Below are 24469 nucleotides of genomic sequence, written 5' to 3' on the forward strand. Positions count from 1 at the left end.
CTGCTAAAAGCACAGTGCTAGAAGTGCAATATAAATATGGGGTGGTTTTTAATCCCTTTTCTACATTAAGTGATTATTAAAAACTCAACTCAAGTGGCCCAAGATGTCCAATACCACACAGACTTGGAAGTTCAGCTGCTTTCTTAGGCCTGGTTATTTATATTTCATATCTAGAGCTGCTTAGAGCGTAAATAATAAATCCTCTCTTCAAAATAATATCCTATACCCAAGCCACAGCTGAGCTTAGGCCAAGAGGAGCTGCTAATCCAGACCCAAACAAGGCTGCAGAAGATCTGTCTGGATCATTAGAAAACAAAGCACAGTATTAGAGATGCTGATTTGTTCCTCCAGAAAGTTTCTCTCTATACCAATGTACGGCCTTAGATGTGCCAAGGGTGTCTTGATTGTGCCATAAGGAGATAAGGGGCTCAGACAACCACCAGACAGATGATACAGTGCAAAGCCAACATGGAAAAACAGCTTTTATGCTTTGTGCAATCTAGAAAGATTCATTTATTCCTTATTTTACCCAGGCCAACTGAGTTATTGTACTGTACTTAAGTACCTCCCTCTCTACCACCAGTCCCCACAGGACTGGGCCTCAGCCACAGCTCTGTCCAGGAACTCAACCTGTTCTTCCAAAATCCTGGAGCATCAAGCCAGGAAAAAAAACCAAAAAAGAGTCCAGACTACCAGGGAGAAACCATGAGCAAGGCAGAACCTTCCCAAGAGCCAAATCTCAAAAACTGAGTACACCTGGCCTCTCCTGAAGCAAGAGCAGAGCCATCCCCAGAGACAGGCACTGACTTGGGTTTAACCAGAGCAGTTTTCACCCCCAGACCCTCAGGCTGCACAGATCTCTGCCAGGACAGTACCTTAAGAAACAAGGGACACTGATTTTGTGCTTGAGGACACGCTGACCAAAACCAGTCAGGCAATGGACCTGCTTTGGCAGTTGACACAAAGTAACCGAGGGCCAGTGGCTGCTGCAGTATATTTGTTACTTCATCGTGAGATTCTGTGGAAAGCAATCGATCTGTGCCTTGACCCTGGAACACAGCAGGCAATGGGTTCAGATTAGGAGAGCACAAATTTAATAGAAATCATCTGCAGCTTCTGGAACACAAAGCATTTGGAAATATCCAAGCATGACAAGACAATCCAATATCCAGGTGATCTAAAACCTTTCACTCCACAAAAGGAAATTAACAGATGGAGAAAAAACAGACAAAAAACACACACAAAACTGTATTTACTCTAGTAGTTACCTTGCCCATATCACCTCCATGGGGGTAGTGGGACCCTGGAGAATGTACAGGGGATCCACCAGGAGATGCAGGAAGAATATTTATAATATCAGGATCAAGATCATCTCCAGTGTCTAACAAGTCAAAGATTCCCATTCCATCTGCTCCATCTTGAAAAAATAAAACAAGACCAGTGAATTCCTACAATTTCACAATGTGCAGGATATGACAACACATTCAGAAATAAAGGGATTTTCCACAGAAATGGAAATGGTTCCTTGTGACCGTGTTCACAGGGGTCTGAGGATGAGGGAAGAGACAAGGATCTGACTCCATGTTTCAGAAGGCTGATTTATTATTTCATGATATATATTAGATTAAAACTATACTAAAAGAATAGAAGAAAGGATTTCATCAGAAGGCTGGCTAAGAATAGAAAAAAAAGGAATGAATAACAAAGGCTTGTGGCTCGGACAGAGAGTTTGAGCCAGCTGGGCTGTGATTGGCCATTAATTAGCAACAACCACATGAGACAATCACAGATGCCCCTGTTGCATTCCACAGCAGCAGATAACCATTGGTTACACTTTGTTCCTGAGGCCTCTCAGCTTCTCAGGAGGAAAAATCCTCAGGAAAGGATTTTCCAGAACATATCATGGCTACAGTTCCTTAGAATGAACGGTTTATTCTAACGACAGGGAGAGCGAGGAGGGGTCTTTAGGAGGCAAGAACAAGTGCAAAGTACCAACCATTGTTTGTGTTAAAGGCCAGGTCCAGGTTCTCAGTGGTGTAAGTGGATGATGCCACCTGCACAGAGGCAGAGGTGGGGAACACCAGGATGTGGGTGCAGGACGTGTCCTGGGGCGTGTTCAGCTGCGACGTCTGCATGTTCAGAGTGGTGCTGCGCCCGAACACCGAGCCCGTGGACACGGAATCTTTGGGGGGGAAACCAAACATTCCCTCAGTGTAACACAGCCTCAGCTGTTAGTTCTAGTGCCAAAAAAAGAGAGAGTTTCCCAAATACCTGGCATAATAATGAAGGATCCCTGGGGTTCCATGGCCACCAAGCAAGCACTGAGGATGCTGGGGGAGTCTGCAGCAGAGATCCCACACATCCTGCACATGTCCTTCAGCCGCTTGCTCAGCGACTGCAGGTTCCGGCGGCTCAGCAAACAGCTCCAGTCTGAGGGAGGAAAATCTCACTTGAGAGGTTCTCTTCCAGCAACAGGGATGGACACATTTGATACTACTGAAAAATTAAAGCTTTAAATCAAGTTTTAGACTAAAAAAAAAGCGCTGCTGTTACCTTTTAATTCCCCATGTCCTATTCTTCCCAAGCGGCCTATGACAACTCTCCATGGCAAAGAGCTCATCTGCACCAGCCCCAGGCACCATTCCCAGAGCTTCTGGAGACCAAGTCTGCGGGCAGAACCCTTTTTCCTACGAGCCCTAGAAGGAAAAAAGAAGGGAAAACAAAGTTAAAACTGCAACAAGTTTTTAATGCCGTGTTTAGAACATTTTTGTATTAACCTGAACATTCTCCAGAGCCAAGAGTGTTGGTATTGCAGTCCATCAGCTGCAGCTTCAGGGGGTTTGGGATTTTTAAATTAATCACATTCTAAAACTGACATTAACAGCCAATAAGTGAGATGGGGAAGTAGGAACACACACACAGTAACACTCAAGAATCACATGAAGCTAAACTATGCTCTTCTAGAAATTTAACTCAAAAAGATATGCACATAATAGGGAATATATTCATCTGCTTTAGCCACTTTTGCAACACAGCAAGTCTACAAAAGTCAGTTATTCTTACAGCACCAAACCCAATGTCATTCTTCAGGGGAATGAAAGAAAATACACCTGCTAAAAATTAATTAAAGTTTGGTTCTTACCTGTTTGGTACATCAATATTAATTATGCAAGTTTCTAACTGCTCTCCATAGAGGTCTGTACAGGATGCAAGCAGCCACCTCTGATCATGAGACAAACAGTAGCCCACAAAAAGCACATTATACTTCTGGCCAGCTTCTCCAAAGGTTTCTCCCAGCTCTGTTTGCTTGTCCTTCACTGGAGCCAGTATAAAAGGAGGGGTGTAGAGTCGAATACACTCAGGTCTCTAGAAAGATGATAGAACAGACAATGAATTTTGGGGATGGAATTATTCCCAATATAAAACATGGTTGGTTGATAAGCAGGGACCTTCCTCAGATCTGGGTAATTCCACAATCTCATGAACAATACTCACATCAGGGCTCCTAAGAGCAGTTTCCATGGCTAACCCTGGCCCAAAGCCAGTTAAGGTTTTCACGTTGGTGGAAGTTGGGAGAGGTCTCCGACACTGAGTGAAAGCTGAAAATGCCAAAGATTTTAAATGCTGAGTGTAAATCTGCCTGTCCTCGTGTTTCACAGGCTGCAGCAGGTACTGACATGGGACAATCTGCAACAGAGGAGAGGAGAGAAACAATAAATAATTGTTTTATCAATAGATTAAATGGCTTCTGACACAGTATTTGGTGCATTGCTTTTTGAATTTTACTTTGCATTTAAATTTCTTCCAATTCTACCAAAGCCCTGTGGGACTTCAAGAAATTATTCCCATTGAAATTTTCTTCAGAGGAAAAAATAATTTGTTTAGAAGAGAATCTTAATGATTCCTCCAAAAAGCAGCCCTATGTTAACAGATCCTGCAGCTGGAGGAGCTCTGCCTACAGCCCAGCAGGGGCAGGCTGCAGATCCCAGTACAGGACCAGTTCTTCACTCATCACTGGAGCTGGCCCTGCATTTCCTCTGAGATAAAACTGATGAGTCTGGAATGTACAACAGGATTCAGCTTTAGTTAATAGCACCCAAACTGCTCTAAAAGCTACAACCTGATGATTGAACAGCTGGAGAACTGTAAGTCATGTTTGTGAAGGAAATGAAAGCCTCACCTTGAGGGTGTTACTGTCCCCAAAGCCAAGGATTTACCCTGTTTGTTTCTCTTGGCTCACCTGCACAGAAATGATGTTCTTGATGTGGGGAGGAAGAACCTGAACCATCTCCAGAAAGCAGCGCAGAAGTCCAAGTGTCCACAAACTGGATGAGCTGCTGGTCTCATCCTTTTTTTCATATGTGAAAGGATCAATTATGTAAACTACAATTGCAGGTGGATAGGTGATAGCATGTGAATCTCCATCTGTGGGGACTCCGACTTTATCACGATCCATAGTGCTGGGAATGAAATTTTGAAACCAGTTACAAACAGCTGAGTTTTGTAAAGATTAGGTTTTACTTCAAAACTAAATCAAACTGTCAATTTTTAATCTGAAAGAGTCAACTGTGGTGTAAGAAACAGTCTTTTTATGTCATTTTTGTATAGGAGCTTATCAGTAACTCTGAATCCCTTTTCTTTCCTTTAGCCTTCTTTATTACAGCAGCTCAACAGCTCAACTATTGCTTAACTGGGGAACAAGAATATCTACAGTAAGAGCTGTCTTCACCGCTCTAACTTTGATTACAGAAAAAAGAACTCTAAGATGGTGCCAATTATCTATCTCCCCCTCCTTCCCCAGCCCTTTAAAATATTGAAGTGAGTAGTTTGGTGAATTTCCTGTCTTTAGAGAGAGAAGAAAAAAAGGAAGTTTATTTTTGTACCAGAGCAGACACTGAGATGTAATTAGAACTGCAGCTACAACTGGAACCAAAAGGTTCAGCTCCAGCACAACTGAACTCTCCAATCTCCCTTAAAAGCAGCTTGGTGAAAATAAACACAGGGTTCTTATTGAAGGGGTAAAAGTTGGCGTTAGTTGAGCTGATTTTTCAGCTGAAGGTGTGATTGCATTCCCTACCTTTCAGAAACCTCTGGGTGGGGCTGCGCAGGTGCTGCAGCCGTGTCTCCAGACATCCCTGCAGGTTGCAGCGTTGGCTGCTGCTGCTGCTGCGCCCCCGTTTGCGCGCTGGGGACCGGCGCAGCCTGGGCGGGCAGGGAGGCAGGAGCGGCGTTGTTCATATTGCTGAAGGGGGGGAAGGAGGAAGGCTTGCTCGTGGCAATGCCAGTGCCCAGGCTGGCAGAGGAGGAGGATGGGGCAGTGGTGGTCAGGGTGGAGTTGGCCGTGGTGGCTGCAGAGGACATGGCACTGCTGGAGGTCACTGGGATGGTGCTGCTGGTGGGAGCGGCGGGAGCCGACGATGGAGTGTTGGGATTGGCAGCAGGGGCTGTCACTGGGGCCACAGCAGAGCCTGCCTGGCTGCAGGGAGGGACCAGGTTGGTTTGGGAAAGTAGAGAATTGTCCAAAGGCTGAGAAGCAAGATAAGGACCTAAAACCAGGGGGGAAAAAAAAGCATAAATTTTATATTGCAGCTGTTTTGATGCTTATGTCACCTATGGAAGTCTGCAATTGTAACAAAACAGAGCAAACTTTAAGCATACATTTTACCTCTCAAATTAAAATACCTGTATTCAGTTTTCAAATTCTAATATTTTCATAAGAAACTTTCAGAAATATCAAGAAATCTGCTTTTAATGTAACTTTTTTCCAGATGTGTTGAATTGCTGGAAATCACTGCTACAGAATCCAAGTCATCAGTACAAGAAGACAAGCAAAGTCCCTGTCAGGCAGCCACACTGCCATTCCCTAAAGGCACTGCTGGATGGTAAGAGGCCCTTTTTGCACATATTCAAATATAGTTTAAAACCAGAAAACTGACCAAAGCAATAAGACAATAAGCCATGATTTCTTCTTCTCTATTGCAAAGGAATCAGTGGCAATTGTATGAAATAAGGAACATTCAAAAAGGTCATACCCAGCTCATATCTGCAAACTTGAGCGTAGAGTTTGAGTTTGGAGAACGCATCGTTGTTGGCATTGGCTGTCTGTGAGAACCACTCTGTGACCAACTTCTCTGACAGCTTCTTGGAGGCTGTAGGGCCAACCCTCATGATCCCATCAGGCAGTAACTTGCAGATAGGTCTGTGCTGACCAAGCCTGCAGGACTGCAAAGGTTAAAAAATCCTTAAAAGCTGCTAAATATCACACAAATTATATATCATAGAAAGGCAGAGAACTCTCAGCTTATTTACAATATTCCAAAGTAACATTTTAACTCTAGAATTCCACCAGTAGGAAATGTTGAATGGTGATTTTATGGGTTACTGTCAGCATTTTCCTAAATGCAAGAAAACCAGGTTGATAATAACCGACTCTAATCTTCATTCGATCCAAGCATGTAACTAATTAATTAATTAAATGGAGGTAACACTACGAACGGGCAGTGCAGAGCTTTGCCACCGGGTGGCGTTTATCGGATGGGAACGGCGAATACGGACAGGAAGGGGAGCAGCACGAGCAGCCCTTATCTTCCAAGTGCCCATTCCTAAAATCCCCGCGAGCAGCTTTCCCAGATACCATTCTGAGCAGGCGTCGCTATCAGCCCCGACAAGCCTGATAAGTCCTTATGAGCACGTATTAGAAACAGCCTTTCCCAAATCCATTTCACTGCCAACTGCCACAAATCCTGTACCTCGTATATTGCAGTCAGATCCCTAAAGAAGCTTTTGGCTCCGTTGAGCAGGGCCTCGTTCTCCGGGCACACCACGACGTAAGCGACGTCTCGCTGGGACCCGTAGGGCTCCAGCATCAGCCTCTCCCAGTAGGGCAATGCAAACGGAGACAGCACCAGGAAATCGTAATCGTATCCCAGCAAAAATGTTGGGATTGGCAGTGGTTCTGGGGACTCGTCAGTTCCTGGGAAAGCAAGGCATGTTTTTAAGCAGAAAGCTTAAAATTAACTTCAAGGAAACACGAATAGAACGGCCTCTGGTGTTCCCAGCATCTCACAGGAAGGAGCGCTGGCTGTCAATGGAATAGTTCTCATTTTACAGATCCAAAGTGCAGGATCCAACCCTCTGCAAAAAACCCATCAGCTGACTGCTTTTATTTGAAATATCTCAGGGCCTCAGGAAGAAGTTCCACAGTGTTTTATATTTCCATCAGTACACAGGCAATCAGGAACAGTTCTGCACTGTCCAGGAAGCCTTTTCCCACAGAGCCAAAGCAATCAGGGACTGACAACAGGGAAAAAATGTAAATATTCTAAGAAGATGGGTAAAGGGCCAGAGAAGGAAACAAACTTAAGAACATGTAAATGTATAATTGCCATGTTCTAAATATAGCTACAAAAGATCTGCTGGTGAAAGGTCACTCTCCTAACACACAGTGGTAAATCAATCTCATATGCTAATGAAGTCATTAAATCGTGAGTGCACAAAATTCACCTTCTACCTGTAAATGCATCACATGTTGGCCACTCCAAACATTTATCAGAGACAAGGCACTGAGTAAGCCTAGATCTTGAGCACAGTTCTGACAGTACTGAGCAATAAAGCACACTGTCTCAAGCATTTCAAAATGACTATTTTTAACTCCCTATGTTTAGAGTAATTAAAATGGGGTGAATTGAAAAACTTTGAGTATAAAACATGAGCAGTTACTTTAACACCAAACCCATCTTTGCAATTTCAGTCCCTCACTGGGCGAAGTGTCAGGTGTATACAAACAGTGCAACTGAAGCTGTAAATTTTAAATGCACATCTTTAATTCATTGCCTGTTTTAAGGAATATAAATATTTTCTCTTTTTCTGAAGAAAAGAATTCTCCTCTGTCTAATAAGCTCTCGTTAGTTTAAAGAAAGGTCAAGTGCTGTTCAGAATTCCAACAGGCTGAGCAGCCGCGGTTTGTGTGGATGGAGCAGGGAAGGAGGTTGGGAAGGAAGGAGGGAAGGAAGGAGGCTGCAGGGAGCAGGATTCCGTGGAGCCCTTACCATAGGAGCCTCTCCCAGCCATTTTGTGGAACTGCTGCCAGGTGAGGGGGCCCTGCACGCCCCAGGACCGCACCGTCCGCTTCTTCTGGATGGCGTCCTGCAGCACGGGCTGCAGCGAGAGCAGCATGCGCAGGATGTCCTGGGAGCACTGCATGCTCACATCCACCACTGCAGGGACACAAAGGGGGTCAGGGCAGCTGCACCAACAGCAGCCAGCAGCACAAAGCACCTCCACTGCCAACATCTCTTCTAAAAACACCTGCAGGCACCCAGAGGCTGGGACATAGAAAGGAGAGCACAGGCGGATTTACAGTTTTCCCTCCTCCCCTGACAAAACACACTGATGGATTTTTTTCTTAATTTTGTTTTTTCCTCTAGAGTTTTTCCCATTGAAAGGCTCCCGTCTTATGAGTTAAGCTAAGGGAAAACACCCTAAAATAAAAACAAAACAAACAAAAACAACCCAAAAAGCCCCAAAAAAGTTGTAGAAGCCTGGAACTCCTGGATTGCCCTTCCCAAATAAGGCGGATTTGGAGGCTGCCACCCAGTGCTCATTTCAGAGAAGTCAAGGGAAGCCTCGAGCAGACTCAGCCCATTTCATCCAGAGCCACCACTGGGCCATTTCAGGTACAAGGCTTTAGAATGAAAAGCTGACACAAATTTGGCATGGCTACTATTTCCAAGTCCTTTCTTTTAAAGTATCTTTACATCTTTTTATCCCAAACATCAGTCACAGTAACACAGAGTCTTCTCCTGTGTGCCTGAAAACATCAATATATTTACAGTCTGGGCTTTCCAAGTTAATCCCCCAGCAAGGCACAGGAACCTGGCTGTGTTCTCCCAGGATTCCTCCTCATCTTCACTTACAGCTATGAACTGCAGCTACCTGTAATTCATAACTTTATCTTTCATCCTAACCCTGTTAAGAGTTGCCACTTGAAAATTCTATTAGAGAACAGTAAGCAAATACACACAATGAAGGTATTCCAGGAGACACTGCATCATTAGTCAGGCCCTCGAAGGAAAAATCCAAGGATTTCTGGCACACTCAACACACAGTGAAGGCTACAATAATGCTTTTTTTTGCCACATGTACCATTAACCTACTGCCCCCCTCTCCTCCCTAAAGAAGGAGGGAAGGCAACTGAATCAGAGCTGTTGTTTAATTCTGCCACAGTGGCCTTGACAATAGGGTCACCACTCAAACCCTTCCTACAGGCATCAATCATTCCAGAGCCTCTGGAGAGCCACTCACCAAAAGCTCTTTACAGGATAAACCCGGTGAAGTGTTGTGGACACTGACAGTGGTCTCATGCTACACTTCAGATATGTACTGGGAATTTACAACTGGGAGCAGCCAAGGCCTTACTGTGCTTGGTGATCAGCACAGGACATGGAAGGGCTGGGTATTCTGAACACCATCAACCAGAAGTCTGTACGAGCACACAGGTGGCAAAAACAGCATTCAAAACCCACAAAGGAAAACCACAAAAAAAGACCCTCCAAAAACAAAACCCCAAACAGGTGGACAAGTAGAAAATAAACTGTTTTCAATATTTACCATTTCTTTTTGACCAGTGGTGCAAGCAAGTAGTTTTCACAAGTGCTTCATCAACTTTCCCTCCTGACATATTGTCCATGAACTGCCGTCCATGTTCCAAGGCTAAGTAGCAGTCATTGCAACAATCCCTTTCTTCTACACGTACCAGGTTGCTGACAGCACCAACTTTGGCCACGGAGTCTTGGTCTGCTGCTCCAAAGGGTGAGAACAGGTTGGTGCATTGATCCTGCAGCAACAGTATCAAGTCATCGGGCAGCTTCTCAGGCTCTTTCAGCCCTCCGCTGCCGTGTTCAATGGAAGTAGCTCTGAGAGCCTCAAAGCGTTTTTCTGCTTCTTTGCCGCACTCTGTGTTTCGCCCCAGAATATCCAACTCATCTTCAAGAAACAGCCCGGAACTGTTGCCAAATTTTCTATTCATAACAGCACTGAAACCACAGGTACACCTATACTGGGCCTCTTGTGTTGGATCAGGAATGTAAACTCCAACGTCAGCACCTTTGATGTTCATATTGCAAACACAAATGCAGCAGCTGTCGAAGTTGCAGTCTTTGAAGAGGTTCATGACGGACTCGGAGAGGATGAGGTTCACGTACAGGCTGTGTGCCTCGGGGATGGAAGGCACCGTCGCGGGCTCCACCGAGTTCAGGGGCCGGCACGTGGAGGGCGTGGAGGCCGGCGAGTACAAATCCGAGTTCTCGTATTTCACCGAGCCCTGGGCGCTCGCGGGCCCGCCGGCTCCGCGGGGCGTGCGGGGAGTCCTTGGCGTCCTGGGAGTTGGGAAGCGAGGGGTGGAAGGAGAGGGGAGGATTCCAGCCCCACCGTTGCTGGGAGGGGCGCTGCTCGGGGGCATCCCAAACGGAGTGTGCGTCTGGGGCGTGTAGGCAGGGCCGTACTCCTGGTCCATGGCGCTCCCATCGCTGACGGCAGCCGCAAGAGAAGAGAGGCTTTAAGTACACAACATCGCACTGGGTTTGAAGTTTAAGACTCAGATTTCTAAAGAAGGACCTTCCTAATTAATATTTGCTTTTTTTAAGCTAGTCTTTCATAATCCACAGTAAGATTTTCATTCCCTAAGGAACTTCAAGAGCGTTTGTTCTAAATGACTTTGCAGGACTCCCACTGACAGCACCATTAAAGAATCTCTCCCTGCCTCCTTTCGTCTTTTCCTCTGCACAAAGCTCCCAGGAAACAAGTGTGGTCAGAATAAATTATAAATTCTGTGCTTGTATGGAGTCTAAAGGACACCTTTTTCATTCATGTTTTATTTACATGTTGTGTTGACACACACTAAGAAAATAGACCAGGTCTATTGACAGCAGTCTCAGCTGAATCCATGAGGAAAGTATCACCTGGAAAGGTTTAACATTTTCTTTCCTAAGCACCTGAGTATCTCCAAAAACTTGTAAGGCTAATGAGACCTGGAAACATATTGCTAATGAGTAACAGAAGCAACATCAGTATTTGATCCAAGATTAATATGCATATAATCTTATCAAGAAATCCATAACACCTCCTTGCTGCCTAATCCATTTTTACCAGCTACTAATGCAGAAGAGAAAAAGAAAGAAATCTTTTCCTCGAGAAGAGCCGGCAGCAAGACCATCCCTACCCAATGCAGGGTACAGAAATGTCCCCTGCAGTTCTGCTGTGACCAGGCCCAGTCACACAGCACAGGAAATGTTTTCCTACTCCCAGCACAGCTGAGTTTACTGCTACTTAAGAAAATAATTTAAGAAACAGCAGCACCACCTACTAAGCCCTTCCAGCACTGACTACACCACCGCAAAAACAAAGTCCCAAGTTTACATTTATCTTGATTGTTACCATCTTCATTACTTATTAAACCTGGACTTGCACCATTAAGCTTCCCCAAGAAACCTTTAAAGGAGACAACAAATAAAATGTATGTACAGTTAAGAAGCTCTTTGAGAAGAGTCTCCTGCAGTAGGTTTAGCCAGAAGGACGTTTTTAAAGGCTCTTGTCGGTTGTATAAACACAGAGTATATACAAATATTCCCATTACTGATTGACAAAATAAATATTATGGGGTGGCAGAGTGAGCACATGACAAAGCTGAGGCCCCCAGGGTCATACCCATCTTTGATGAAAGGCATGGCAGGGCCTGGAGGAAGCAGATCCAGCTTCCCCACAGCCCAGCTCTGGCGGTAAATGCACTCCTCGGGCAGCTTGATGGGAGGAAGACACTGGCTGGGAAGAGTCTTCAGTGGTGCAAACATGGAACATCCCACTAAAGCTTGACAGTTCTCAGGTTTATAAACATAAGAATAATCCTGGAAGGCAGACATGGGAAAGCATTAGTGTGTAAATTAGATCACTGCAGTAATTAAATGATTCTCAAAAAACAGGACCGAGTTCAAGCAGCAGTTCCTTAACCCAAAATCCTGACACAGCTGCAAGGGAAAGCTGAGATGTGTACACACAATATTCACAATACAGTGAACTGCAGGGACTGAAAGGCATTTCTGCAGCTCACTAATGCCTACTCAGGTTTTACTCTCTCTTAAGTGGTAAAACACTACATACTAGAAAGAACATTACCTCCCCCAAAATAACGCAGGACAAGTTACAGATTGTACCGAATTTCCCCCCATTCCTATCAGATTTAAGTAATGAACTGGTCAATAATCATCACAAGCATTGATCAGGGCTGTCAGCACCACCTACCTTGATTTCAGCAGGTTTGGGGCTGCAGAAACCCTCATCCACTTCGATTCTGAACTGAGCCCCCACAGTAGAGCTGTTCCCTTCCAGCACTGTTCCTCCAAGTGTAGTGTCCATGCTGCCATACTCCTTATTGTTCATGTTCATTGGAGAAAAGCCCATAATATGTTGTTCCAGTGAAGGGGGAGTTGGATACATTTTATGGAGATCTGCAGTGCCTAATTTCAGATCAGAAGCAGACTTTAGAGCATGAAAACTTCCTGAAGTGTTCCCCAAATCTCAAAATTTTGCAAAGCAAATGAAGGGTACATTTCCAAATTGCCACAACATATTAGAGTCAAATGTTTACAGCTAGCATTCTCTTTAGGCAAAAAGAAAACACAAATAAATCTTACTTATGCATGACAGTGGGTCTAGATTCCCTGCTTTTGCCTCTTTGCAGTTGGATTTGTCATCAGTGCCGTTCACTGTTCGTTTGGATCCAGGCTAAGAAAGAAGCATTTCAGACATAAACACATGTTCATGTTTCCTGCTAACAGGAAATCTCACCTGCACATACAAAGCTGAAACATTGTTTAATATTTAGAAAAATTAAAATAGCTCAGAAGCCTAAGGTTGGGCTTACACTTGTTCTTAATTCTTGGAACCCAGAGAACCTCTCCCAACAGGTCACAATGTTATTGAAGAGAAAAACCAGTTACAAAATAACCCTCATCCTGTTAGCAGACAGTAAAAGAAGCTAAATTGGGGCTGCCCACAGTGTACCAGAACAAACCACAACACTCCCAGAGCCATATTAACATCACTGGTGTTACCACAGGGACAGAAAAGACAAACACAAATCCTGCAACAAGAAATACAGGAAAAAAAAGCTGTCAAAAGTGAAAGAATAAGAGACCTTTTCCCATCTTTAAACAGTTCAGATGTCTACAGAATGTGAGTGTCCATGTTTAAGAGCAAGCACAATTCCTTTCCATACTGATGACCTTTGATGGCTGTTAAGATCCTTCAGCCCTTACTCAGCTCCAGCTCCCATTCAAGTTCATGGGCATTTTGTCTGGGTAGGGGGATTTAGGATTAAACGTGGAGCAATGCACAGTTCAGAAAAGACAACTGATTCTAAATAGTATTGAAATAGAAGCTAGAAGGATAATGGATTCAGAGCCATCAGACTGCAAGAGAAACTGTTCCAAGATAATAGCTGCTGCAGACAAGCAGCTTATTTGGCAGAATGTCCAGTAAATGCCTTTTCTCTTTCAGAAGGTGCTGTTTGGTTTCAATATTACCTTGATGAAGCAGTTAACCAGAGCCCAGAGCACAGGAAAAGAACACCCTAGGACCTGCTGAATCTGTACAAGTCAAACTAAAGGTATGTTCAGGCAGCACACACTGTGGGGATTGTAAGGAAGCAAGATCAAAAGGTTGTTTGCATCAAAAATCTGCCTGCATGAGTCAAGCAGAGCAGTCAGTTTGCCACCGAGGGGCCACAGCTCTTGTTTGTGTGAATGTTCTGCAACCTCTCCTTCAAACACCACCAAAAAAATCAAACCCCAAACCACAGAAGGACAAGAGCTGTTCCTTGCTGGCTTTTTAGCTGGCACCTGCCAGGACTTTTTGCACATCACTTACTGTGAGTTCATCTTCATCAGAATTGAAGAGATTGTCCAGGTCAGTGTAGGACACCACCAGGTCTGTCTCGTGGAACAGGCTGGTGGAGGCCGTGCGGGCGTGGGCAGCCAAGCGCTGGGCATCTGTGGGGAGAGCAGCACAACTCTGCCACTGCCTCTGCACAAAAACAGCACTGCAGAGCCCTGCCACAGCTGGGAAAGGGAACCAGGGGAGATGGCCTGGCTTCATCTCATCCAGCTTACACAGAGGGGAGGGCCCTTCCAGTTTAGATTTTATAGCAACATTTGTGTGCAAGGTGCAACAAAGAAATGTTCCAAGCAGACTGAAGGGAAATACAAACCATAAACCACCAAACTGAGAGGCCTATTAGAATCTATTGACTATTCAAGACATCATTGATATAACACAAGACAGAGAGGAAAAAAAAAGCCTCTTTACCTTGCTTGACAGAAGGACTAAACAGAGACATTGCATCCTCTCCTTCATGGGATAGAACTGTAACACTGGATGTCCCATCCTCAGCCTGTTAAAACAGGAGAGAAAAGTTTGCTTAAATGAATGAGTGGGGTGGGAGGTATTTGATGTCCCTGTGAGGATTCTGTCCCTGGAGCAGGATCAGGTTCTCATTACCCTGGGAGCTCAGCAGGGACAGGCTGGGGGCTGCTGCTGGCTCAGGGGGAGCAGAGCTGGGGCTGCCACCACTGGGCTTGTCCTGGGGATGACCTTACAGAGCAAGTTGTGGATTCTTGCTGCAACACCTGAAGGAAAAACCCTTGCTATCAGATGCTACACATTAACTGCACCAGCTCCTGAATGGAATGCATCCACACACAACTGATTTAATAAGCAAATTTATTTCATAGACAAGCCCCCAGTGCAGTTATATTTTCTCCTTTTCTGTAGGTGCCCTTCTGCTTGAAGTACAAGTCTCACATAGCTGCACTAATGCACAAAAAAAGAATAAAAATTGCAATTCACTGGCCAGGGAGCGAGTCAGGGCTCACCTCACCTACCCCCAGACCTTTCCACTGATGAACAATGGCCTTGTCCCTCCTCTCTCCCCAGGCACCTGCCAGCACCTATTGCCACAGGGAGGCCACTGAGCCAGACTGATCCAGCAGCTTTTTCCTCATAAGCCCTGATGCAATGGCACCACCAGTGGGCCAAAAAACAATTTAGGTGTCGTTAGAGACATGCTGCTTAATTTCATTGATCATTTCTGCTGGAATATGATTTGGTTTTTAATTTGCTTCTAAATACAGAAAGAAGGGTTCAAATTCTATCCCGTGCCTAAGGCAATTTGGTTTAATCTCATCACTGATTTGTAGCCTCAGTCCTTTACTCACCTTGTGTTTCTTCCCCACTTCCCTCTCCATGTTCTGCCTGTCCTTTTTACTGTCAGGAAATAGGAATTCCACGTCTCCATCCACAAAGGCATAAGGATCAATTTCAGGTTCCTGGTCAGCTTCTGTTGCTACAGCTGTTAAATATTGGTTTTTACTCTGATACTGTTGCACCAGTTCATCTGAAACCTTCAAAGGTTTCCTACATTGCACCATTAATCTGAACAGAAGAAAAATAAAAATCAAAAAATCATTCATTTAGCATTTATTACACAGAATTATTTCTGCTATCACACAGCCTTAACAAGAACAACCTCATCTTTCCACTTCCTTTCTTCACAGCCCAGCTTCAGAAAACTTTTGGGGATGAAGATTAAATCATTACTCATTTAATATCACCTCCTTCCACACATCAGATCCAGCTGTGTGATTCATCCTCCCCTCTCTCCTCAAGCACTGTCAATTCACATAAAGATTAGTAATTTATCCCAGGTCATGGCTGTCATTTGTTATAAGGCACAAATGGATTCAACTCTCCACATCCACTAAAAGAAACTCACCAGGCTAAAGAATCACTCCCTGCATTCCCCAGAAAAGCCCAAGCAATGATCACAAGTAAAGCACACAAATGCCACTGTGCTCAGGAGCCATTTATAGCACTCAGATCAATACAAATGAAGCTTGCAGCACACCAGTAACTAATTTACTAATGAGAAAATTCTAACCACATTTGCCTTTATCAGCATTTTTCTTTTGTTAACATTCTGAGCCAAAACTGGAGCTGGTAAGTACACAGAAATTCAGGTTTTCTTTCAGGAGTATTGGTTTCCAAATGTGGCATTGCACCAGGAAAAAAAAAAAGACATTGGCAAGGAAAAAACTGTTCTGATTGTGAGCTGTAGATGTGCCCCTGAAGCAGCTTTATTTTCTGTACCCCAACATACAGAAGGAACCAGGTAAGGAAGGTGTTCCCTCAAACAGATGAGAAGCTCCTGCACATTCCTCTCAACTATAAAAAGTTTAACTTTGTCAAAGACACTTCCTAGAAATAAACTGTCCCAAAAAACATCTCCCAGCCAACAATGGCAAATCCATCCATGCTGCTCCTCCATGCTCAGTAAATCCGTTTCTAAATCCTGCAAAAATTGCAATCAGGAAAGGGAAAAAAAAGGCAGAAGAAGAGATGGAAATTACTTTCTAGGAATGGGGAATTAAACACCTCTGCTGTATTTTTGACCAGCAGAGAGGAAGAGCAGTTTACAGCCAGATATCCCAGGGGAAAAGACTGGTTTTGGTAAGTTGTCAGATCAAACTAGGAAAGACCATGTCTTGAAGAGACAAAGGAAACATCTTTCCTTATCTACTTGGCTGAAGTGATTCCAAGGCAAAGGAAAAAAGCACTAAAAATCCTATATATGCACATCCTGAAAGAGCCTCCTAAACAGTGACCACAAAGAACGAGCAGAGCTGTGTGTGAGCACAGAGCAACAGCTACACCACATTTACTCCTTCTCCAGCCTTCCCACCCAGCCATTCCAGTGCTGCCACCAGTGGCTCCCACTGCCACCAACGGGACAAAAACCAGCTCCAGGCTTCTGTCCTGGGAGCAGCTGCTCTGCCACCCCAAATTCAGCATCCCAGCTCCTAAAATAAAACCCAAAGCTCTCAATAATTTGATACTGATCACAGTAAAAGTCTCCTTTCACCAGAATAAGAAAATTTGGCCCAAAAATAATGGCCAGAAGTGCCTGGATAGAGGCAGCTCTGGATGCAGCCCTGAGTTCCTCGATGCCAGCCCCGAGCCCAGGTTTGGCACCTCTCCTGCACACCCAGCCCTGCTGAGCTGTGCTGCTGTGAACAGCCCTGCCAGCACCTGCTGGCCCTTCCAGCAGTGTCCCCACAGGAGCTGTTGTGCACCAGGGGTGACAGGGACAGTTCCCTGCTCACACAGCAGCACAGGGACACGGCCCAAGGGCCAAGCTTCTGCTTCTGGGCTTTCGTTCTTGTGGGTTGGGGATCTTCACTGGGGAGTTTAACTGGTAAAACAAATTCACCTTGGCTCATTCTGCAGTAAAACAGAGTTCAAAGTTTTAGCACTAAAACCACCAGAGTTTGATTTCCTCCAGTGGTCCTAAGCTCCAGAATTTATTCAGACTTTAAACAGTATCCAAAGTGACCAATTCCTTTATCCCAATGGAAACAAGCAGCAGAGCAGAATATTTTACAAGCTGGGGCTTGTAACATCAGTTCTTCTAAGTGAAGACAGGAGCAGAAATGAGAGAAGAAACTTTAACAGGATCTCTGCAGCTGAGACCATCCATATTTTTCTTCAAATAATGAAGAAATCAAATATTGAAGTGGAAAAAGTTATTTCTTTTTTTTGGGAGAGGATGGGGGAAGGAAGGAACTTAAGTCCCTAAGAGGCATCATTTGGCTGCAGATTAATTTTATAGTATAAAAATAAATATCATTGCTGTCAGCTAAATCAGAACTAAAATGAGAAAAAGCTGGAAAGTCTTCCTACAGATCTGACTGGGCTTTGTCCTCCCATTTCACAAGGATTAACTTCTTGTACCCAGAGCAGTGCTCACACCCTCAGCATTTCTGCTTCTTCTCCTGAGAACCTCCTGCCTCTGGCCTTCCTGTTCCCTCTCTGCTCGTGCTGCTCCCCCAGGATCAAGCACCACTTACTCTGTGACTGATGTGACATTTTCCTGTCCAGCAGGTATTACTGGATCATCTCTCAACTTATCATTTGGGAGCTGGGGCGGTAAGAACTCCACATCCTTTTTCTTTGGAACTTTATAATACTTCCAAGTTGTGTCAGCCTCCTCCTCCTCCAGGTTGACGGCGGTGCCCACATACACGGTGGGCTCGATGACCTCGGGGAAGGCGGCGGGGAAGGGCTGGGACAGCCCGTCCAGCCTGTCCTCCATCGCTTTCGTGGGCACCAAGGGCTCTGGAGTTGGCATCTGGTAGAAATGTTGGCTCTGGGGCGTGGAGGGAGCTTTGGGCACCCCCTCGTCGGCGCCGTCGCAGGGGTGGGGGCTGAGCGGGGGCGGCTGCGGGGAGTTCCCCAGCTCGGCCCCGTGCAGCGGCGGCGCCTTCGCGCCCTCGGCACTTCGGATGGCGGCGAACCTCACTTGGCTGTCGGGGGCAGCCATCACCAGCCTCTGACTCGCTGACTCTGCCTCCATGGCAACATCATCGCTGATAGATACACGATGATGAAAAGGAGTCAAAGGGCGTTTCTGTGGCTTATCCCCTTTGTCTTGCTTCTCATTTGTCTTGTGCTTCGGAGCCGCCGGCTGCTGGGGGCCCACAGGTGGGGCCTGCCCCTGTTGACCTGAATTTCTTGGTTTGAGATTTTTGTGCCTGCAGAATTAATACAGGGGAAAAGACTCCACATTAATCTTTCAAATATGTCTGTGGTGTTCTTTTTCACTAGATAAGAACCTGCTTCTAGGCCATTAAACAGCCTGTGAGAGACAGCTGAAACCAAAACTGTTCCAAAGTGAAGCTGCCCCTTCTTTCTGACCACAGTTTGAGTGACTTGAGCAGCACTGTATGACTTTTGAGCAGCACTGTATGACTTTTGAGCAGCACTGTATGATTTTAGAATACCATTTTAAAAATTGTTACGTGTCCTATGAGCCAAACACACAAATAATCCTCAGAATTAAGACAGCATTTTCTAACTGCTTTAGCAGAAATAGATTGTCACATGAATACCTCATCATTTATAACTTGTGCCAGCACTGATGAATCAGTAGAACAGTGTAAGAATTAGTGAATGGCTTCTGGAATTCAAACACTGGTACCAGCCAAGAGAGCTGCCCAAGCCTCACTGGGTTAAGGACTGCAAAATTAACACCAAGAACCAAGAAGCCAAGCTCACTCCTACTAAAGCTATTTCCAAGCTATTACAAGGCTTTTGTAGCTGCTTACTTACAAATTTAGCAAGTGTGGGAAAAAGAAAAACACCGTGTCTCAACTGCATTAATACAGCTGGGTCTGTTCGGTGTAAATGCTCTTGAGCTTAAACATTTCATCTGCAAGTTCAAGATGCCAACTTTCAGGATCATCTGACAGAATGAGGCACATGAATGCTGAAGTGTAGAGTGAAATGTTTATGATTAAGCCATTGAACTGCAGGTACATGCTCAGTGCCTGGGAGTTCTTTGCCACTCTTCCATTAGCAAAGTTAAGAAGCACTTGTATTGAAAAAACAGGATTAGGCAGGGATAAAAGGTAAGAGGCATCAAAATCTATTTTTACTTTAAACTCTTACACACATCCACATGTTTTTCTCCACTTAGAATTCAAAACACGTGGAATAATAAGGGGGTTTAGGTCTTTGCAATTTCTCTTTAGGCAATTGCATATTTCTAATACACACCTCACATAGTTAATTGACTGGTTTGCTCTTAACTAGTGCTATCATAGCTAAATTCTCCTTGAAAAGAACATTTAATCCTCCTCCACACCCCAGCTCTTCTCAGGACACAAGTATTTCCACAGAACTTTAACCAACCATTTCAATAAGGGAGTTTAAAAAATGCATTTCTCTCCAAATGCTACATCCTCCAGACAGTAATTTTTTCCTAAGATACCAATATTCCCTGCAAGGTAATCAGTGTAACATTTAAATCAGAGAAAGTGTTTAAACCTATTGCAACACTTCACTCACCTAAAGATTAATATTCTGCCATAAGTACAGAAATTGAGAATTCAATGAAATTAATGTTTCCATTTATTTTAAATACCTGTATTAACAGTCTGTGGCATTGCAGCCTCAAAAAAGGCTGTAATATATACATATATATGTATATATATATTTAATCTTAGACATTTTGCCCTTTGTTTTGATCCCTTTTTTCCCAGCTAATATAAAAACACACCCTGGCATCCAGGCCCAGAGGAGCAGTGTGTTCCACACAGCCACCCATGGAATGCCAGCCTTCCCAGAGAGCAGCTCTGGGGCTTTTATTCCTGAAACAGAGTTCTCCCTTCAAGGCTAATTCCACAGCCCTCTAGAAGAGGTGCTTGAACCCCAAATAAAGAGCATTTCCTTCCATTCCTGAGAAAGCTGCCCACGAGGTGGTGACTGCCCACATCCACAGGGAATTCCAGCACTCAGGAATTGTCCTGCACTGGCAGCAGCTCCCCCCAGCCAATTCACTTCACTCCAAGCTCTGCAGTGACTCCTTGGGCAGAATTTCAAGACCTCCAATGACATTTATAAGAGGAGATACAAATTTTGTTCCAGCTTTCCTCCAAGCAGCTCCTGCTTAATTACTCCTGCAGGAGAGATCAGGAGCCTCTCCTGAGCACTGGAGCCCGGTGAACATCTCTGGGCTGTGCCTCTGCCAAGTGCTGTACCTTGAACAATTGCAATTTGTCCTCTGCGTGGCTTCAACAAAATCCCAGGATGCCACCTTGTCAGCTGTCTCCTCCTCACACAAGCCATTTGATGTGGCAGAATACTTCCTCCTAGGATTCAATACCAGGAGAGTTATTGGGGAGCAACATATGTTCTGCTCTTATCTTCTGGCAAAGCTCAAGAGCAGGTTGGTGACAAGGGATTAGGCAAAGAAAGGATAAATAGCCTTTTGCTGACATATTAAACTGAGAACTAAGTAAATCATTCCTAAATAGTTAGGGAAAAGATGAACCTCTTTAGAAATGGTTTATTAGAAGAGTAAAGTACATTCCACCAGCAGTCACAGCACCCTTAACAGAACTAATTGCTACAAGGAACACACCAAATATTGGTATTTGTGGCTTCAGAGGATAGGTACATACTTGTTCTGTGCTCTGTTCATGTTGCACTCTTGCCAGACTCTGTCCACCACCTGGTTGGCCAGTTTTCTGGGGATTTTGCCACCGTGATGGCTGGTACTGTCCGAGATCAATCCATCTGAAACTGAGGAAAACTTCACCCATTTCTGGGCAGACTGAGCATCAACTGCAAAGCAGCACCAGAGGAAACAGATTCAGGCAGTGAGACAATGCAGGGTCTATCACTCCAGTTCAAGCACCAGAGGAAGAAAAGTGACTTCTTGACTCAGTGTTAGGAAATAAAAACACACAGAAAATTTAGGAATATGAGCAGATTATTATAGGAGATTTTAAAAACCACCATTTAAAAATATATGTTTATGCTGTAAGTGGGCTGGATATTCTTTATCTTTGATAAAAGTGACCTGAAATAGAAAACAACTTGAGCAAAGTCAATGATTTAAAAAAAGGGTCAAGCTTGGGTAACAGAAGATCATGGAAGGAAAAAAGAAACATCACCTCGTCTGCACAATAAAATTTATGTAAATGTCAACTGAAACGATCAGTGAGTGTCACCTGCTGTGACCTAAATCAGCTCCCCATAAGCCCTGCTCACACCCAGGGCAGAGGGCACACAGCCTGGCTGGAAACTAAAGCACAGCCAATCTTCCTGGCCTGGGAGAAAACATCACCTTTCACTGATGACCGAGGGCACAGTGGGGTTATGGAGCTGTGCCAGAACACAGGTGTGCTCACAGGGGGGGGAAAAACCCCAAAAACCTCCCCAGAGCAACCCCAAGTACAGCAGCAGCTCTGATTTCAGCAGCTTCCAGCAGAGTTTGAGTTGATTTTGCCCACAGCTGGTGCCATCAGTTTTACTATAACAAACTTAGGACTACAGAAATGTGATTTTTCCTGCCAAGCCAGCTGCACACAGAGCCCCTGAATCCCCCTCAAACTCTGCTGTGTTAGAACAATTCCCTGGTGCAGAAATTCCTTCCCACCTGTCTGAACCTCCTCTGGGGACGTGGGCGGCGTCAGGGTGACGGAGGACATGGCAGGGTCTCTGGTGGAAGCAGGCACTTGGTGGACCCCCAGGCAGGCAGTGGAGCAGTGGGGAGCCCCCACGGAGCTGGGAGCGGGGATGTCTGTCTGAGGGACCAGCACGAAGCACGCCGGGTACACCATCCTCACTCCAGCTGCAAGAGAGGCCAGGGGCACCAAATCATCATTGCAGCAGCAGCTCCTGAGCTGCCAGACCTCTCCTACCCACTGAGGCATCTCCTTGGACAAAAACCATCTGTTGGCACCTCCATCATTGCTTGATTTGCTTCATTCACCCAAATCTTCTGTGGGAATCAAAAGGGTTTTGGACAGGCAGAGACATCCACGTGCTGCTACCTGCTGGTGTCATTTTGTTTTATCAAAGGCTGGGAAAAGCCTTGTAGGATCATGCAGCACTGCCAGGATCCCCAGCAGCACGAGGGTCTCCAGCCACCACTGCCCTACGAGCTCCTCACAGAGGAGGGATTGCACTTGCTGGGAAATCAAAGGTCCCCAGCCCACAGCAGAACAATCCCCTGCACCCAGGGGCTGGGATTTTGGGAGAACCAGCAGATAAAGGCAGTACCTGAGTACATCAGGTTCTCCAGGACTGTGGTTTTGAAGACATCCCTGAAAGGCAAGTCTGCTCTGGGTGAATTTGCAGGGACTCTGAACCAGCACAAACTGCTTTTGATTCAGCTCAGATGTCAACAGTGATCATCCAGAGCTTTTTTTACTCTCTTTATTTTATTTTTTTTTTTAAATCTTCCCTCTCAAGGGCACATAAGAACAAGACCTGGGTCTGCAAAATCCACTCTGAGCAGCAACCCATCATAGACAGTCCTGAGCATCAAACAGGAAAACCAAACCCAACAACCACTGCTGCAAAGGAATCAAATGGTGTCACTTGTGCATTCAGAATTCTGCAGTTTCATCAGCCAGTTTATTGCAGTAATTAAAGGCAATCAGGCTCACCAACAAGGACTTCAACAGCAGCTAAAGAATCATCCTCCCAATCCATTTCTTCTTGTTTCTCCTCAGATCCCTCCTTCAAGTTGGATGTGACAGGGTAGAATTGCTTCCACTCCCCAATCAGCTTCTTTGTGGATGAATCAGAAAGCTTGAAGGACTGCCCTGTGAGTGTGCCATTCAACCCAAAGGGGCTCAGGATAACTAAAACACAAAGAATGGAGATGATATTCACCCCAAATTCCCTCTTGCCCTCTGCAATAGCAGCACTCTTATTTCAGCCACACCAAATAAACAATTTACCACTGATAAGTCAAAATGCAGCCTAATCATGATTTACTACCCAAGTTTTTGGCAATAGGCTCCCACTGTTAAATTCAGAGGTACTGTAAGAACTGAGGAACCACAGTAACAACTACAGATTAATCCATTCAAACAAGCAACAGGCAAGTTTTCATCTAGGCTTGCAAGGAGTCTCAGATACAGGTGGGATAAAGAAACACTTCCAGATCCTGGCAGAGTTGAGGTGTTTCCTCATCCTTTCATTCAGCTGGTTACAACAACAGGGAATACATAGGGAATGATCTGCTTCATGTTTGGTCTTGTCCATAGTAGGGAAGCACAGCTGCTCTTAAGTTGCATTCATTAAAAAAAGCAAGTTTGGGCTCTGAGCACTGCTGAGGGTGTGAGGCCATGCAGGAGAGGGATCACCCAGCCCCACTGACCAGAGTCAGGCCCCAGCACTCCTCTGTCTTCACAACCTGCATCTGCTGGGGGAACCACAGGCATTTCCAGACAAGGAAGAGCCAAGGGAAAAGGGTGGGAAGAGGTTAAATACACTGAGGAATAGGTTAAATCCAGAAATGGATGTCTCACAGAGGGTTGGTGAGGGTATCTGGGGGTTACAAGGTGGAAACAACAAAATATTTAAGTCACCAAAATGACAGTACTTGGAAAGGGTGTCATGAGGACAAATGACTCAATTACATCCAAGAGATGAATGAACATGCAAATGCTGCACCTGCCAATGCAGCAGGGCCAGGACTCAGCACCTGGCAGTGCCAGCACAGGGCACAGCTGGGCACAGCTGGGCACAGCTGGGCACAGCTGGGCAGCTCTGCCCCCGCTGCCAGCCTGGCCAAGGCTCAGGGAGGCCCAGGGGAGCGGTGCAGGAGGCAGAGGCTGCAGTCCCACCTTGGAAGGGGCTGTTGGACTGCTGGGCCAGCGTCAGGTGCTCCTCGCTGAGCAGGTACACGGGCTGGTGCTGGCTGATCTCCACGCTGGTGCACACGTTGCTGTCCCCGTGCAGGAAGAAGGTGAACGAGCAGGACAAGTGCTCACTGCAAAGGCAACAGCACAAAAGAACTCTGAAGGACAGAATTTCTGTAAGTTGGTCTCTGTTTCAGTGGTTT

The 24469-nt window shown here is 45.3% G+C and overlaps 1 protein-coding gene across 1 annotated transcript in view; it reads right to left on the minus strand.

Annotated features, from left to right (window-relative positions):
* Positions 1 to 24469, minus strand: part of MED13 (mediator complex subunit 13) — a 56820-nt gene that overhangs the window by 4033 nt on the left and 28318 nt on the right. The window contains exons 4-28 of the mRNA XM_071448021.1: positions 24252 to 24397; positions 23064 to 23261; positions 22049 to 22243; positions 21069 to 21231; positions 20646 to 20756; positions 17955 to 18638; positions 15267 to 15483; positions 14359 to 14443; positions 13921 to 14042; positions 12687 to 12777; positions 12295 to 12509; positions 11704 to 11900; positions 9610 to 10526; positions 8049 to 8216; positions 6750 to 6973; positions 6033 to 6222; positions 5078 to 5546; positions 4241 to 4460; positions 3496 to 3687; positions 3143 to 3366; positions 2554 to 2696; positions 2272 to 2430; positions 1997 to 2182; positions 1269 to 1417; positions 876 to 1049 (exon numbers count right to left, since the gene is read on the minus strand). Of these exons, the coding sequence (XP_071304122.1) occupies positions 876 to 1049; positions 1269 to 1417; positions 1997 to 2182; positions 2272 to 2430; positions 2554 to 2696; positions 3143 to 3366; positions 3496 to 3687; positions 4241 to 4460; positions 5078 to 5546; positions 6033 to 6222; positions 6750 to 6973; positions 8049 to 8216; positions 9610 to 10526; positions 11704 to 11900; positions 12295 to 12509; positions 12687 to 12777; positions 13921 to 14042; positions 14359 to 14443; positions 15267 to 15483; positions 17955 to 18638; positions 20646 to 20756; positions 21069 to 21231; positions 22049 to 22243; positions 23064 to 23261; positions 24252 to 24397 (5839 nt within the window). The remainder of the gene's footprint in view (positions 1 to 875; positions 1050 to 1268; positions 1418 to 1996; positions 2183 to 2271; positions 2431 to 2553; positions 2697 to 3142; positions 3367 to 3495; positions 3688 to 4240; positions 4461 to 5077; positions 5547 to 6032; positions 6223 to 6749; positions 6974 to 8048; positions 8217 to 9609; positions 10527 to 11703; positions 11901 to 12294; positions 12510 to 12686; positions 12778 to 13920; positions 14043 to 14358; positions 14444 to 15266; positions 15484 to 17954; positions 18639 to 20645; positions 20757 to 21068; positions 21232 to 22048; positions 22244 to 23063; positions 23262 to 24251; positions 24398 to 24469) is intronic.

Source organism: Agelaius tricolor, unplaced genomic scaffold (assembly GCF_023055355.1).
Source record: "Agelaius tricolor isolate 1412-34295 unplaced genomic scaffold, bAgeTri1.0.p SCAF_25, whole genome shotgun sequence".
NCBI lineage: Eukaryota > Metazoa > Chordata > Aves > Passeriformes > Icteridae > Agelaius > Agelaius tricolor.